General features: G+C 43.0%; 1 protein-coding gene across 5 annotated transcripts in view; it reads left to right on the forward strand.

Moving 5' to 3' along the window:
- The window catches only part of CDH17 (cadherin 17), an 86552-nt gene that overhangs the window by 59076 nt on the left and 11498 nt on the right, over positions 1 to 15978 (forward strand). For all 5 annotated transcript variants that reach the window (XM_043880455.1, XM_043880458.1, XM_043880460.1 and 2 more), the window contains exons 12-13: positions 12 to 203; positions 13302 to 13546. In XM_043880455.1, coding sequence (XP_043736390.1) covers positions 12 to 203; positions 13302 to 13546 — 437 coding nt within the window. The remainder of the gene's footprint in view (positions 1 to 11; positions 204 to 13301; positions 13547 to 15978) is intronic.

Here is a 15978-nt window from a genome sequence, read left to right on the forward strand (position 1 = left end):
TTGCTTCTTAGTATGGAAACCTAACTTTCCCTGAAGACACAGCTGTGGGATCTGTCATCTTAACCATCCGGGCCACAGACGCTGACGAACCACATACTGGGAGCTCTAAAATCCTGTATCGAATTACACAGGGAGACAGTGAGGGACGTTTGGAGATTGAAACAGATCCCCAAACCAATACTGGATACGTCAAGCTTAAAAAGGTAAATCGCCCAGTGAATGGAATTTGTCTTTTTCATAGATTAGTTTCCTTAGGACCATTCGAGGACGTATAAGCAGAGGTGATGAATTGGTGGTGACCTCTCAGGCATGTGATGGACTGCTGGAACACCCTCAGTGATTCCTGTCCTCGTGAAAGACAGAGGCCAGGATTCTAGCTCTGGGTCGGTCACTAGCTGACCAAGTAACCTTTGCAGAGGGAGGCAGGATTGCCATAAAAATTATAGAATGGATCATTTTTAGTATTAGTATGTCCCATGTAATAATTGGGACATGCTTACACTAAAAAATCGCTTACTGTTTATCTGAAATTCCAATTTAACCAGGCATTCTTTATTTTTATTTGCTAAATCTCGGACAAGGTGGTGCTCAGGGCTTTTTTTTTTTTCCCCTTTGCAAGTGTGGGATATTAGACTAGATGAGTCCCATGAACCCTTTAGGATGTAGGCTGTTTATTCTAGTGGACCAGCCATAGGCTCCTCTTTTTAATAATGACTGGAGATTGGTAGGTCTCCTTTAATAGGCAAGTTATAATAATTAAATTTATTCTCTTATACCTTCTTCCTGCCCACCCCTTACCTTCATCTTTTACGGTGTTGCTAAGTCCACTGGCTCCTGCTTCGTCTCTCCCTTTGTAAGGACTGGGTAGTCTGGAAGCCAAAATCTTGATTACTGTGATACTTGCTTCTTTGTAGAGGGTCTTCCCATTCTTGGCTTAATCTACTCCTATCCCCTACTGTATACACCTGAAGTTTGACCCTCTCCTCCCTGGCTGCCTCATTTATGCATGTTAACTGTGTATCAGATGACTCAACAGGAAGCGGCACTCAATGTCGTCCAATATCTTTAGAATGAAAAGAGATCAGAGTTACAGCAATAGAGACTCTGCAGACCTGGCTGAATGCTGAGAGTTTGTAGTACAGTGTGTGGGAGGCCACATCAGAAAGCTCTGAAGGGAAGTTTTGACCCAGAATAAAGGTAGAAACTGAAAATGAAGACAAAAGAAAATAATTTTACAAAAAATGGCTAGAAGCACGGGGAAAAAAGTGCCAGTGCTGAAGGAAACCCTGGAGCAGAATCGCAGAATTCTGGTAGCGTTCTGACCACACACCCTGCCTCTGACAAAGGGTCTCACTGGGTTTCAGCTGCAAGGTTTGTGCGTGGATCTACTTAAAGCCAGTAGTATTTTGTGTGAGTCTGACCTTTGAAAAAGGCGCCGTTACATCTTCCCCCGCTATTCATGGCTGCCTACATGGACTCAAAGAACCCAGAAGGAAAGGCCAGGGCCCAGAGTTTGCAAGGCCTGCTCAGCAGGTCCGCGCAGCAGGCCTGGTCCTGTGGCAGGAGGTGAGGGCAGATAGCATCCTTCCTTCCCCAGGACCAGCACCCTCTAGATGTCTAAGAGAGGATAAAAGGGCTGTCCATCTCAGTATGAAACTCGGTAACTTTTCACGGTGGCTTGTTGTAAACTAATGTAAGTTAATTTGACCATCTGTGGCTAACGGGCACCTATAGAGAAAAGTTGGTAACCTTGATGATCAGCAATAGGTGAAGGCTCTAAGTATCTTCCCACACCTTCCTTGACATGAGGGGGTGTGTTCCAGTACAGCGGGCCTCTGGCCAAAATCTTGGTCTCATCTTTATTTTGTTTGTGGTTGTATGCCAAGTATCCAGAATATTTGCACATAGTGGAGGTTCAATAAATCTTGGTTGCCTGAATACATAGTTGAATTCTGTCCCATGTGCAATAAATAACAAGCAGGTATGAAAACCATCATTCAACTTGTGCTTTAGGCTTTAGGTTTGTCCTGGCTCTCTGTCCCTCAGGCACTGTGATCACAGTAGTCTAGGAAGAGGATTCATCTGACTGTCCACAGAAAAGGTGACGATAGAACAGAACTGGAGTCCTGGAATGCTGAAGGCTATAAGCTGCTAGACTAGCCAGAGGCTACATTCTTCTTCAAGAATGTATTTTTCCACCAAATTGCATGTCTTGAATACCACAGATATCTCAAAAACCTCTTCGCAAGATCACTTTGGTAATTAACAGACCTTCTAGTGAAGCTTAAGACAGTGCTAGCTCAGAGCCTGTAGCAGCTGCCTCTGGGGTGTGGCTCTGATTGGGATCTTTCAAATGTTAAGTGACAGCCAGCCCAGAGGTGTGGATCCTTGACCAGGATACCCTGGATATCAGCCAACTGCCCCTAGGATGTGTGTCCTCGCCATGACAGATGTGTTCATGCAGTTTTCAGTTTTTAAAAAATAAATTAGACTCTATTATGTGGTTTCTCTGGTGGCTCAGAGGTAAAGAATCTGCCTGCAATGCAGGAGATGCAGGAGGTGTGGGTTCGATCCCTGGGTTGGGAGGATCCCCTGGAAGAGGGCATGGCATCCCACTCCAGTATTCTTGCCTGGAGAATCCCATGGACAGGGGAGCCTGGTGGGCTACAGTCCATGGGGTCACAAAGAGTCAGACACGACAGAAGCGACTGAGCACGCATGTGTGTGTTTTCTCTTGCATAGCTTAGCCTTATTTTCTAAGTCCGTTCTCATTAAGCCTTTCATTGCTTCAGAACCATTGTACTGATCATTTAAAAAAATTTAAATCCCAATGTAAGCTATCATGATTCTATCAGCACCTGTTCACCTGAATTAAATGTGCAAATAAAAGTGAAACTCACTCAGTCGAGTCCGACTCTTTGTGACCCCATGGACTATACAGTCCCTGGAATTCTCTAAGCCAGAATACTGGAGTGGGTAGCCTTTCCCTTCTCCAGGGGATCTTCCCAACCTAGGGATCGAACCCAGATCTCCCACATTGCAGGCAGATTCTTCACCAGCTGAGCCACAAGGGAAACCCAAGAATACTGGAGTGGGTAGTCTATCCCTTCTCTAGGGGATTTTCCTGACCCAGGAATTGAACCGAGGTCTCCTGTATTGCAGGCAGATTCTTTACTAACTGAGCTATGAGGGAAGCCCTAAATGTGCAAATGGCAACCGATAAAATTCACCGAGGAGCGCATACTCCACAACTGAAGCCCCTTTCGCTTACTCCTTTGCTTCTCACGCTGACCCTAAGGGAGGCAAAAACAGTCCCATCGTCCAGCTGAGGTTTGGGCTCACAAGTTACAGTCAGCCCCTCTACTAGATGGCGGAGCTGGGAACTTGACCCCTGGCTTCTGACTCCTTTCAGGAAAGAACTGCTATGGGGGCCTGGCATTGCCATGTACTAGCTCTGCAACCTTGACACAAATGTTGTGACCTCTCAGACCTCAGTTTTCTGATCTGAAAAACTGACGAACTGGTAGAACCTTGTTGATGAAGACCCTGGAGGATTCAGTGAAAAAATACACACATAGCTCTTAAGACAGCCCCTAGCAGGTGGTAGCCAACTTCATAAATGTTCAGCATTATCTTAATTCTAATTAACTGGAGGGAGGGCAGAAGTTAGGACTCTGGCTGTGGGCAGATGAGTCGTTTTCTCGTCTTGCCAAGGGGGCGAACTTGTCCGATCCCAGAGTCAAACGGTGCCCGCTGGGGACAGCTGACTCAGGCTCTTTGCGGGAGGGCCTGGAAATCAGTCATTTTAGCAAGCGCCCTGCAAAGGCTCTCTCCTCTACTCTTGAGTAATCGCTGCACTTCACGTTGGATACCAGGTGTGTGGGCTTTCCACACACCTATCCATTCTCCAACGCCAGCCTGGTGTCCTACGACGTAACTCAATTCTGACACTATCTGTTGGGAGACAGCATCCGACCCCCCAGGTTAAGGGCTCAGTCCCACTCTCCCACCCCTCTTCAGAAGCCAACCGCAAGTCTCAGGTTGTCACCTGTTCTTCTGACTGACTGGCTATACATCAAATGTTCACGACTGCCTCCTTAGGTTCCAACATTTGCTAGAACAGCTCACAGAGCTCACGGAAACGTATTTACCAATGTATCACGTAATAAAGGATATGATGAAGGATCCAGCTGAGCAGCCAGATGAAGAGATGCATGGAGTGAGGTCTGGGAGGGCCTCGAGAGCAGGGGCTTCCATCTCATGGAGTTGAGTTGTATGTCACTTCCCCAGCTCGTGAATGTGCTCACTAAACCAGAAGCTCTCTGAATGCCTTACTCTGGGGCTGTCTATTGAGGCTCCATCATGTAGACATGATTGGTCATGAACTCAATCTCCAGCCCCTCTCCCCTTCCTGGGATATGGGAGGAGTTGTGCTGAAAATTCCAAGCTTCTAACCATGGCTTGGTCTTGGTCTGATAACCAGTCTCCCTCCTGAAACCATCCAAGTAGCCACCAAGAGTCACCTCATTAGAACAAAAGACACTCCTATCACCCAAGAAATTGCAAGGGATTTAGGAGCTCAGTGTCAGGAACCAGAGGAAAAGACCAAGAAATACTTTTTCTATCAATTCACATGCCCCAAGTGATGCTTGGGAATAAACACGATTTAGAACTGCTGTCCTCTCTGTCTTTACTGCCACCCTGAGCTCTGGCCTATTGTGTGATAGATCAACATATACTTGAGACCAAGCAGGTATCAAGAGCCAGGAAGGCTATTTCTCTGAGCCCTGCTGGACTCATCAATAACTCTCCTGAAATTGAAATTCAGATGTTTGTTTTGGCTTTAATTTTCTTTTTTTGTGTGTGATACAAATTTTGTCACTTCCTCATTATGGTTGGTTCTTTTGAATTCTCAGTACATGATGTGTTTTTAAGCAGCTAGAGTACCATGTGGAAAACTAATGTGCACTTTTTTCTCTTCACTGATTATTGATGAAAATGTTAAATGTCCCTGGTCTCAGCTCCTTTCCTTCAGCACTTTATCTCTGCTTCTAGGTTGAATCTAAATCATGGGGTTGACCTTCCAAGCAGTCGCGTACGCAAGAGGGATTGTGGCATGAGCGTGTGTTTTCTGCCTACCTGATGAGTAAGGTCGTGAGGGTCTCTTGACTTGGCTCAGCAGGCATATCCCCGTGTTGTGAAAGACAGGGCACGTGGTTTGACAAAGCTTGTTCTTGATTAAACTCTGCTGATTATCACTTGCTAATTTTAGTATATTCCATTTCTAATTTTATTCCTGGAAAATGTGGTCCCATGTGCTTTTCTGGTGTGAAAGTTAAGCGGACTGACTGATGGCAAGCTGTTACTTCCATTCAGTAAGTGTTGAAGGAGCACTGACACCCCCTCCTGACGGGCCTCCCTGCCCAGGTCAGATCAGCTCAAATCCACCCCTCCCCTAGCAGCTCCCAGAGTTAACTTTCTTCAACCCGAATCCCACCTTGTCAGTCTTGTGCTCACCACCTCTCTCTGCTCATCAAGGATCAAGTCCCAGCTTGTTAGCTTGACGCGCACTGTCTTCTCCATCACCTCTCTCTTCTCTCAGGTCACACATTCTGTCCTGATAACTCTTGCTGCTCCTCATTTGCAGGCACACCATTTCATTTCTTTATCCCTCACCTCCGGTGGCGTCGTGAAAGGATTGGAAAGCCAGGGAGGGGACTGAGGACCTGTTTGATGTAAGGATGGGGTGCGCGTCCTCTGCCTGAGCCCAGAGAGCTGTGCTGCCTGTCTGAGCCTGGAACTGGCTGGACCCCAAGGAAGAGGGTGCCACATCCTTGATCCACATGGCGGGTTTGCTCTGGGGGCTGCTGCCTTCCTGTTCCATCTACCAGACTTTCTCGTTCGACAGCCCTGCCTCCCTCCCCTGAGATGATGGGTGGTCCCTGGGAGTCAGCTCCAGCTTGCACACACCCCTTCCCAACTCCCCTGGGTGGGGAGCCCTATCCCACCATGAGGTCGTGACCAAGAGGTCATCATGGGGTCATACCCTGGAGGCACTGGGTGCTTATCTCTATGAAAAACCTCTCTTTTTACATCTCAGCTGGATTACAAAATTTTATATTCTGCATTTTAGCAAGAGCCAATTGATTCTCAATGATCTTGAGTCTTTACACATAATTCTTTCTCTTTCATATGAGGAAATTTTCTATCTTCCTTTTGAACTATCAATTGGATTGCGATGTTGTGTGTGTTTGTGTGTTCATGGAGAAGAGGGTTTCTAGAGAGTGAAGATTTTCTCCAGAATCTCTTTCCCACTGGAGCCTGCAAGGGCTTGAGAAGGACCAAGACCTTCTCACTTTTATATTTCCTAATGGATATACTATATGGGCACTGTTTGTCAAGGAAGTGATGAGAAGCAAAGAATATAATACAGTTCCTCTTCTCAGAGAGCTCATGGTCAGTAAGGATCTGGAATAGAGAAGCAAACAATTAGAATCATGCGGTAAGTACTGTGAGATTACAGAGGGCATGGAGCTCATCTATTTGGGGATACAGAGTGGGATTCGGGGAAGATGATATGGAAAGGACAGCACTGAGTCAACTTTCGCCTGATGGGGAGAATTTTTTCAGATGTTGGGGAAGAGCAGGCTGAGCTAATGCAGTCATGTGTCAGCATTTCCTCTTCATGAAAGGAAAATGCCATTTTTGTTTAACTGATGAGAAACTGATATAAACTCAAGTTAAGGAACTGACGGCTCCCCAAGAGATCCTGGGTCCTCCAGGCCTGAAGAGTGAATAAAACAGTGCAGTTCCCAGAATCTATAATGTGCTTTTTGAGCTTTCCTTGGGTTCCTTCATCTTTTTGAGGTCATGGGTACCTTTGAGACACTGGCAAAAGCTACATAACCTCTCCTGATGAAAAAATTCACTTATGCACAAATAACAAAAATTCAGTGGAGTAAATTTAAGGATCAAATGGCTTTATTAAATAATTTATAAATCAATTGTCATTCCATCTAGCAAACAGAAAGGAGCTCCACCAAGCTGTAGAAAAGGAAAGATTTTTAAAGGGAGAATGGGAGTGGAAAAAGGAAATTATTGGCAAAGAATGTCTTGTTTCAGACAAGGTTGCCCTCCTAAAAGGAACAAAAGGGCCTACTGGGTGGATTACCTCACTGGGGCCGACCAGATTCAAGACTCACTGGTTAAAGTTGCATTCCTGGGCAGGGATTGAGAATGCAATGAGTTAGGTATTAGGTTTTGTTGCTGACATGGGGTTTAGCACAAGTGATTCTATTTTGGGCCTGTTGTTTCTTTAAAGTGTGTGCGTGCTCAGTTGTGTCTGACTTTTTGCAACCCCAACGAGTCCAGCTCTTTGTGGACTGTAGCCCACGAGGCTCCTCTGTCCATGAGATTCTCCTGGCAAGAATACGGGAATGGGTTTCCATTTCCTTCTCCAGGGGGTCTTCCTGACTCAGGGATCGAACCCAAGTCTCCTGCATCTCCTGCCCTGCAGGTAGATGCCTTACTGATGAGCCACGAGGGAGGCCCTTTAACAGTTTCCCCATTTTGATCAGATTCTCGCTTATCTGAGAAATGTGATAAAAACTTAAAGCATTAAATGCCATTATCAGACACTGCTCTTTAGTTCTTTCTGCTTCTGTTGATCTTCCGTGTGATAGTCACAGGTCATAATTTTTTTTAATTAATCCCTGTGGTAGTCACAGGTGTCAGCTTCAGGTTTAGAGTTTTTAAGTGGGTCATTCTCTCTGCCCCCTTTCTGATGTCCTTAGGCTCAGTGAGACTCGGTAGTGAGTGGTTGTGAGCATGTATTTAAAGCTTCTGAGGGAACGCAGCACATGAGAGAGAGCACTCTGACTCTAACCAGCAGGGTAAGTCCTCGTGTGTGGCGTGTGCCCTTGAGCCGTGGTCCCCAAGCCCCAAACCAATCAAATGCAAATAATTCAAAGAAAGACCCATGGCAGGAGTCACCCTTTGAAGGCAAGTGACTTGCTCAGTGATCTGATGTTCCAGAATTTCAGCTGCCCCGAAAGTGTTACTCCAGGTCCAGCAGGTGGTGTTGGCTACAGCATAGACACTTCCTTGCTCAACTGAGAGAGAATCAAGGGCTATCTTATGTCAAGAACAACTTTGGCCAGAAAGCCTTAGGATTTTTGTTGGGCAGCTATTGCTCTAACAGTGAGTTTTTCAATATTTTCAAGAATTAAGGAAAGGTTCCTAATCATATTCTGGTTTACATGCACTCTTAACCAGGGAGGGCTTCCGTGGTGGCTCAGCTGGTAAGGAATCCACCTGCAATGTGGGAGACCTGGGTTCGATCCCTGGGTTGAGAAGATCCCCTGGAGAAGGGAAAGGCTACCCACTCCAGTATTCTGGCCTGGAGAATTCCATAGACTGTATAGTCCGTAGGGTTGCAAAGAGCTGGACATGACTGAGCGACTTTCACTTCACTTCACTTAACCAGAGAAGAATGGACCCACTAAGGAAAGTGAATCCTGAGTCATGAATACCTCTTGACACTTCCTTTATAACTCACTGATGTAAATCCAGGGAGTTCAACCAATGAGGTATCTCAGTTTGTTTGTGAACACTCAGGGGTACAGTTAGATAACCTAAGAGACTGCCTGATGACGATGTACCAGCCATCTAGGTACATACAGAGAATGATAACCATCACAGACAAGATAAATCCTGTCAGGACACAAATCACTTCCATCAAGGCAGCACTGTTAATGGATTCACTCACAGGGATAGTTAGTTGCATATGCCTATTCAAGTTAGATGTCAGTTAGGTTTTCTCCTAGCCCCAAATCATAGTTGTTTTAAATTTCAGAGGCTACCTCCCTTATCAACGGCCTGGGAGATACAGATGATGGTTTACCTTCTCAGGCCGATGCCAGAGTGAAAGAAAGGGAAGGAAAAAATAAAATAAAAAAAGAGAGAATTTCATGTTCAGTTGAAGTATGAAGTGTTGATCTGATGTCCTGGAGGGAACATTCACCTCACTGTCAGCTGCCTCTCTTCCTACTCAAGTTGATTTAGAGATTCAGTATTTTACAAGACCAGACGTCAGGTGGACTCCTCTGCAGCTGTGAGATGTATATGTAAGGTTTAAGACCCTAAAGATTGGCTGCCATGTGGGTAGTGAGGAGGACCTGGTAGAGTCCCTTCCAAGGAGGTTCAAGGGCAGTCTTCATTCTCACTGATTCCAATTCAGAAAGGTGGGAGACAATGGAAACATTAGCTTGGAGAGTTGTAGCCAGATATTTGAGGAAACTAGAAAAATTCAGGATTCAGTCCAGTTTATGGGTATATGTGTGCATGCTAAGTCGCTTCTGTCATGTCCGACTCTTTGCAACCCTATGGACTGTACCTTGCCAGGCTCCTCTGTCCATGGGATTCTCCAGGCAAGAATACTGGAGTGGGTTGTCATGCCCTCCTCCAGGGGATCTTCCTGACACAGGGGTCAGCCCTCATCTTTCATGTCTCCTGCAGTGACAGTCGGGTTCTTTACCACTAGCGCTACCTGGGAAGCCCAAAGTCCGATTTGCTCTGCTGTGCTTAGTCGCTCAGTCATGTTTGACTCTTTGTGGATCCCATGGACTGTAGCCTGCCAGGCTCCTCTGTCCATGGGGAACATAAAGGTTCAAATACAATTTTTCTCCCTACAATTATTCCTGCTTTGTAAAAAATTCTTTACAAGAATAATCCCAGTAAAACTTAAATTTTTTTTCATTAAATTTGGCTTGATTATATACATAAGCGCAGCAAGAATAGTGATTGACCATGTAAGCTCTTTTTACGATTGCTTTGCTGGAACCTTGAAAGCAAGGTCCTCTCTGAGTCTATGTACATCTCTCTCCAATGTGACAATCCAGTCCAAGCCTTGGTATTGTAATCAGCGTTTCCAATTGTGTTCCATTACGAGCAGAACAGGTTCTTTTTGAACATATGTGAATGACTACCTATATGCCATGAAAAGAATGTATTGAGAGTTTCTGAATTCTGGAGAGATCACGTAGAAAAAAAAAAATGTCATTTTTGTTTAAAAAGGTATACTTTATTGATTGCTGTAAGTCATAGATTATTTAAAAGAAAACATTTCTTTAAATCTGGAAAATAAAACATGAAGAAATACGCACTGTATTAGAACAAAAAGTCATACAAATTATAATCAACCTCCTCAGTTTATTTAATTCAATGTAATTAATACTGGCTCTATTTGAATCTAGTTTTTCCATTATTCTGGAATTCTTACCCACTTTAGTTTTATGATTTTAAAATGATCAGAAACCTGTACTCTAGAATACCTGTTACAGTTCAAAGTTCTTTTTGTGGATTTCTCTGAAGATGAAATAGTTTTGTAGGAACACTTTTGCAAAAGCATCAGAATAAAACAATTAACTATCTGTAAATGACAAAATCCTTAAAATGCTCATTATTAAATATCTGATAAGAATTCATTGTAATGGAATTGACAAGGAAATTTGGTAATCTTTGCAATGAGTAATGTTTACGATAACTAGAATTATGACTGATAACATCATACCAGGAAATAATAGATTTCCAGGAATTTCATACAATTTCCATAACACATACCTATGTAAATATAACATAAAGAAGGTTTGGACTTCCCTAGTGGTCCAATGGTTAAAAATACGCCTGCTAATGCAGGGGACATGGATTCGAACCCTGCTCTGGGAAGATTCCACATGACACATTAAAACCGTGCAGCATGACTGCTAAAGCCCTTGCACTTTAGAGCCCTTGCTCTGCATGAGAAGCCTGAGGACCACAGCTGGAGTGTAGCCCCACTCGCTGCAACTAGAGAAAGCCTGTGTGCAGCAATGAAGACCCAGCGCAGCCAAAAATAAATAATTTTTTTTAAAAAAGAAAAAAGCCTGAACACTCAAATCATTAAAAAAAAAAAAGCTTAGTATTACTTGTTTGACAAAGTTTTCCACATAATTTAACATATCAAATAATCTTAATTAGTATAACAGCTCTCTTTTTATAAGGAGAAAGAAAATGCCTTTTCTGATTTTTCCAAAGTACCTCTGGAAAATCCCAAAGTTATTTTCAGGTCAAAAAGACTTCACTTAGAATTTGATTTTGGGAAGTTCTGCCAAAAAATTCAAAAGATTTGGACACAACTAAAAAGGATCACAGATCATTATGAAACAATACCTAATTACCCCCTTAATTATTCAAATAGAATAGAATAGAGGTTTTCAAGAGCAAATGCAGTAAGTTACATACTTCTGAGCCAAACTTCGCTTTTCAAATATTGAGATGACTCAGTTTACTTAAATAATCAAAGACTTGATAATAAAGATATAAAGCACAAAAAATTATTTTGATAAAACACAAAGTCTTTGCTTTCTAAACAGACTGTTTTAAAGATAAAGGAAAGCTTTTCAAATTTCTCATAAGGAGTAGATATTTTTTATTAATTGATCTAATAAAATTTGCCCTTTTAGCAGATGAAAGAAAATTAAGTTTTAGTTTTACATAAGAATATTTTAGTATTTAAACTTATTTTAAAACTCTTATAATAACAATTAATTTTTTTAGCTAACTTGACCGCACAGGGTTTCCTCTTTTTTCCTCTTCTTCTTTCTTTCATGCTTCTTTATTTTCTATGTCCACAGTTTTTCCGTAATTTTTCTCCTTCCTATTTTAAAATAACTAGCTTTACTTTAGAAAAAAACCACTTTTATTTCCCTCAACACAATATATTGCCATACCTCATACCCTTTTAAACCAAAAAAAGGCCTCTGAAACAAAAAATACATCCTATTTTCCTTGCATACACAATTATTTCTTATTGTTTTAAATTACATGAGTGACTGAGCTTGCACATGTTAGAATCCTTAACCCTTAGAAGCCTTAATTTATAGTGAACACTTGCTAAGCAATTAAGAACTGTTACCCTAGCATTCTTTAGACTAGTAAATTTATGAATACATTTCATAATTTTTAGAAAAATATGCTTCCTCATAGTAAACATTTTTAATGTGGCACTAACCATATTTACTAATAGATCCAAATATCTTTAGTTCCTCTGCAAAAGGAAACCAAGGTGGGTAAAATTTATGTTCAGTAATTAAAGTTTTAGTATTTTATCTTGTTTAGAAGTGATCTAGATGTTCAGTGAACTTCTGTGGAGGGGAGCAGTAGGAATTACATCAGTCCTATAGTCTTTTTTTGGATACCTTTTATATCTCTAATTTTTTATCTGGCTTTTGCAATGAAATTTTCAATGAAACTATTTTGGAATTTTGAAGTCTTTTGGAGGCTTCTGCATGCCAGTTAAAATAGGTATTCCTTGCTTTTAAGTGCTCTTCTTAAATGCTCTTGTCTAATTGGAACATTCCTCTTAATGGCCATTGTAATTCCCCTTAAGACAGCAGTTTGCTAGGAACCTTAGCAGCGTATGGAATTCAACCTCCATTTCTTTCTGTTCAGCCATGTTTGGGGCCCCAGTTTGATGTTACCACACCAAGTTCTCATGCACAAAAGTCTATGTTGTCTTTAGTAAGGTTTTGGCCATTTTGAGGGGTAGGTATTTATAGTTTCTGAGACAGTTTTTAGATGTAAAATGAGCAGGCATGCTCTAGTTTATGCTAACCTCTCCCAACTGCCATGAGTTTAAGTTCTTTTATTTTGAAATTCAAATCCTGAGGTTTCTGGGAAATCATCCTCCTTACAATGTGGTTGCTGTTTAGTTGCTGTCGTGTCCAGCTCTGCAACCCCATGGACTGTAGCTGCTTCGGGCTCCTCTGTCCGTGGGATTCTCCAGGCAAGAATATTGGAGTGGGTTCCCATTTCCTTCTCTAGGGGATCCCCTCGACCCAGGGATTGAACTTGCATCTCCCGCATTGGCAGGTGGAATTCTTTACCAGTGAGCCACCAGAGAAGCCCCACACCATGTGGAAATCTCTGTATAAGCGTTTCCCAGTGACTTCTGAGAACTGTCTTGAGGGACTCAGTAAGTTTCTGCTGAATGAATGAATTACCCCAGGATTAAATAAATTGGAGGAGTACTGTACTGATTCCCTCTTCTAGGAGGGTCAGAACACACATTAGCATGTTAGAAGTCCTGGTAAGTCCTGTAGCAAAAACTTCTCCATGGCTCTACTATCCAGAGAAGGAAGTTTTTACTGACACTAGTTTAAGAACAGATGCTCTGTCAGAGTGTTTTTAAGGGCGCCTAGGGGTGAATTTTAAGGGAGTTAATTATCCCCCAATTGATTTTCCTTCTTTTTTCCCCTATACAGCCTCTTGATTTTGAAACAGTAGCCATTCATAATATTGTCGTCCAAGCAGAAAATCCTGAGCCTCTGGTGCCTGGCGTACAGTATAACGCCAGCTCTTCTGCTACCTTCAGACTGACGGTGACAGACGTGAATGAGGCCCCGCGATTTTTCCAACAAGTATTTGAAGCAACAGTCAGTGAGGCTGTGGCTAAAGGCACAAAAGTGGGCAACGTGACTGCCAAGGATCCGGAAGGTCTGGACGTCAGGTAGAGCGGAGCCGTGTGGGGAAGCTTGGCTGCGTGCTGTGGTCACGGCCCGTGGGAGGAGGAAGGGCTGGGGGGCGGGGGGGCAGAGAAGCTGGCCTGACTCGAGGGCTCTCCCCTAAGGGATCTGAAGCTGTGTCCCTGTGGACTTGGTGAATCTGCCCTTGGTTTCGGCAGGTGCCAGTCACCTGGAGGGCACCGGGGAGCATCCAGGCTCGGGAGTGGGAAGCAGGTCAGATTCCAGCCCGGCCTGCCTACTGCAGGTCTCCGCTGAGAGCTGGGGAGTCCAGGAGGTGGGGCTGGAGACCCGGCTGCCCAGAGGTAGGCCCTGTGTCTGGGCGGGTCACAGGGCCAGGTCCGGAGACGAGCTCCAGCTCCTGAGGCAGACAGGTGTCCTAGGCAGCAAAATAAAGTAGAAACCTGACGGGGTGGATTCACCCACCTGAGTGGGTGAAGGGAACTGTCTCCCTGAGGGGCTCTTCAGAGCAGGTCCAGGGCAACAAGGTTCATTCTGGAGCTCAGCCCTGGAAAGGTGAGTACGTGGGCAGAGAGGTTAGACAAGATGTGTAAGTATTTCCATTTTAGTAGTTCTCATTGTTTTTTTCATGGTGATAGAACCCACACAGATTTTCCTTAAATATGTACAACAATAAATCAAATTTTCCAAGATAACAGATGGATGTGTATACATCCATGTCTGTATCAATGTAACCTTCTTAAGATCATCTCGTTAATAAGCCCAAGGACAGGACTTGAACCTGGATCTTTTGTTTCTATTGTATAATGTCAGCCCTACTGTCCCTGGCATGACAAATATTTTAGCATGGCTTAAAACCTATGCAAGTGATTATGAATGTTATGAATGACAATTCCTTAAGTGTCTCTAAATATTTGAGGGGAGTCTTGCCTCCCACTGAGTGATCCTTTTGGCATTTGGAATGAGTTTCAAGACGTCTTTCTGATTGTCTGTCAGAGTAAAGTTCCCACCTACTATTTGACACTGCAAGCACTTATCAACTTTCACAAAGACAAATAAGAGAAAAGATGTGTTGTACTGCATGGTTAGTGTAGATACTACTCTATACGTCAGAGTTACTAAGCGTGATGGGGCACAAAATGTTCCTAATTTTACAACAGTTTACTCCATAACAAATGCTTCTATCTCCTTCATGAGAATGCCATGAGAAAGTCATTAGTCAGAGGCAAGTGAATAAAAATTTGAGTTTATGAGGGGAGAAAACTAAGTCATTTAAGAACATTCCTCAGATAGATATTCATTCTTTCATCTGAGGAAAAGATATGATGTATGTACCATTAAGTTAAAATCAGGAAGATAAATAGAAAGATAGTGTCCTGGAAGAAACAAATGAAAAGAGTACTTCATGAATGAAGAGTAATCAACAGTTGGGATGCTAGGAGTAAGTCAACTCCAAAGCTGCTGCTGAAACCTGAGCAATTTAATTCTCTTTCTTTTAGATCCACAAACTTGGAATCCATTAGCACCCAAATGGATCCTAATCCAATCTATCAGTAAATATTAGTGATGCTTTTGTTGACATATATCCAGAATTCACCTGCTTCTCATCACTTCCGCAGTGATCCAGGCCACATTATCATCTCTTCCACCCATCCATTCACTGCAATGAGGGCAGGTCTTTAAAGAAGTAAAATCACATAACTCCTCTGAAAACCCTCCAGAGGGTTTCCATCTCACTGAGAAATCCTGACTACATCAGTTCAGTTTAGCCGCTCAGTCGTGTCTGACTCTTTGCAATCCCATGGACTGCAGCATGCCAGGCTTCCCTGTCTACCACCAACTCCCGGAACTTGCTCAAACTTATGCCCATCGAGTCAGTGATGCCATCCAACCAAACATAGGCAATTTTTAATTCATTGCCCATACACAGAGCCTAACACTTGCTTGGCATATGGAATATTCTAACACTGGGAAAAAATTAGTTTGAACCAACAACATTATTACTTTTAAATCATTCTCCTACTCCCAGACACGTAGGTTGTTTCCAGTATTTTTTAAGTTGTAGAAAAGTTTTGCATGTATGTGTATAATTTGTTTTTAAAACTTTTATTAAATTGTTTTTTATTTGGAGAAAATTTCCAGAGGTGGAGTTTTTTTTTATTCAAAGATACAGACATCCTCATGGCTATGACGCTTTGTTCCCAAAAGGCTGTAGCCATCTGTTTTCCTTTGGTTCTAGATTTTTCTCGCTCAAATTCACCTTTCATGCATCTACCAATGAGTTCCACTGAAAACACAAACATGACTAGGTCACCATCCCCTGCCTGTACATCGCTTTCCATGACCCAGCTCCTTCCATCCCTTGAGCTTCATCCTTTGCTGTCCACTGTGTCCTATTTTTATCCCCTCACTCCTGGAATGTCTGATGCCCCCACACCCTTAGCTATTCCTTGGCCTC

This window comes from Cervus elaphus, chromosome 21 (genome assembly GCF_910594005.1).
Source record: "Cervus elaphus chromosome 21, mCerEla1.1, whole genome shotgun sequence".
Classification (NCBI taxonomy): Eukaryota; Metazoa; Chordata; class Mammalia; order Artiodactyla; family Cervidae; genus Cervus; species Cervus elaphus.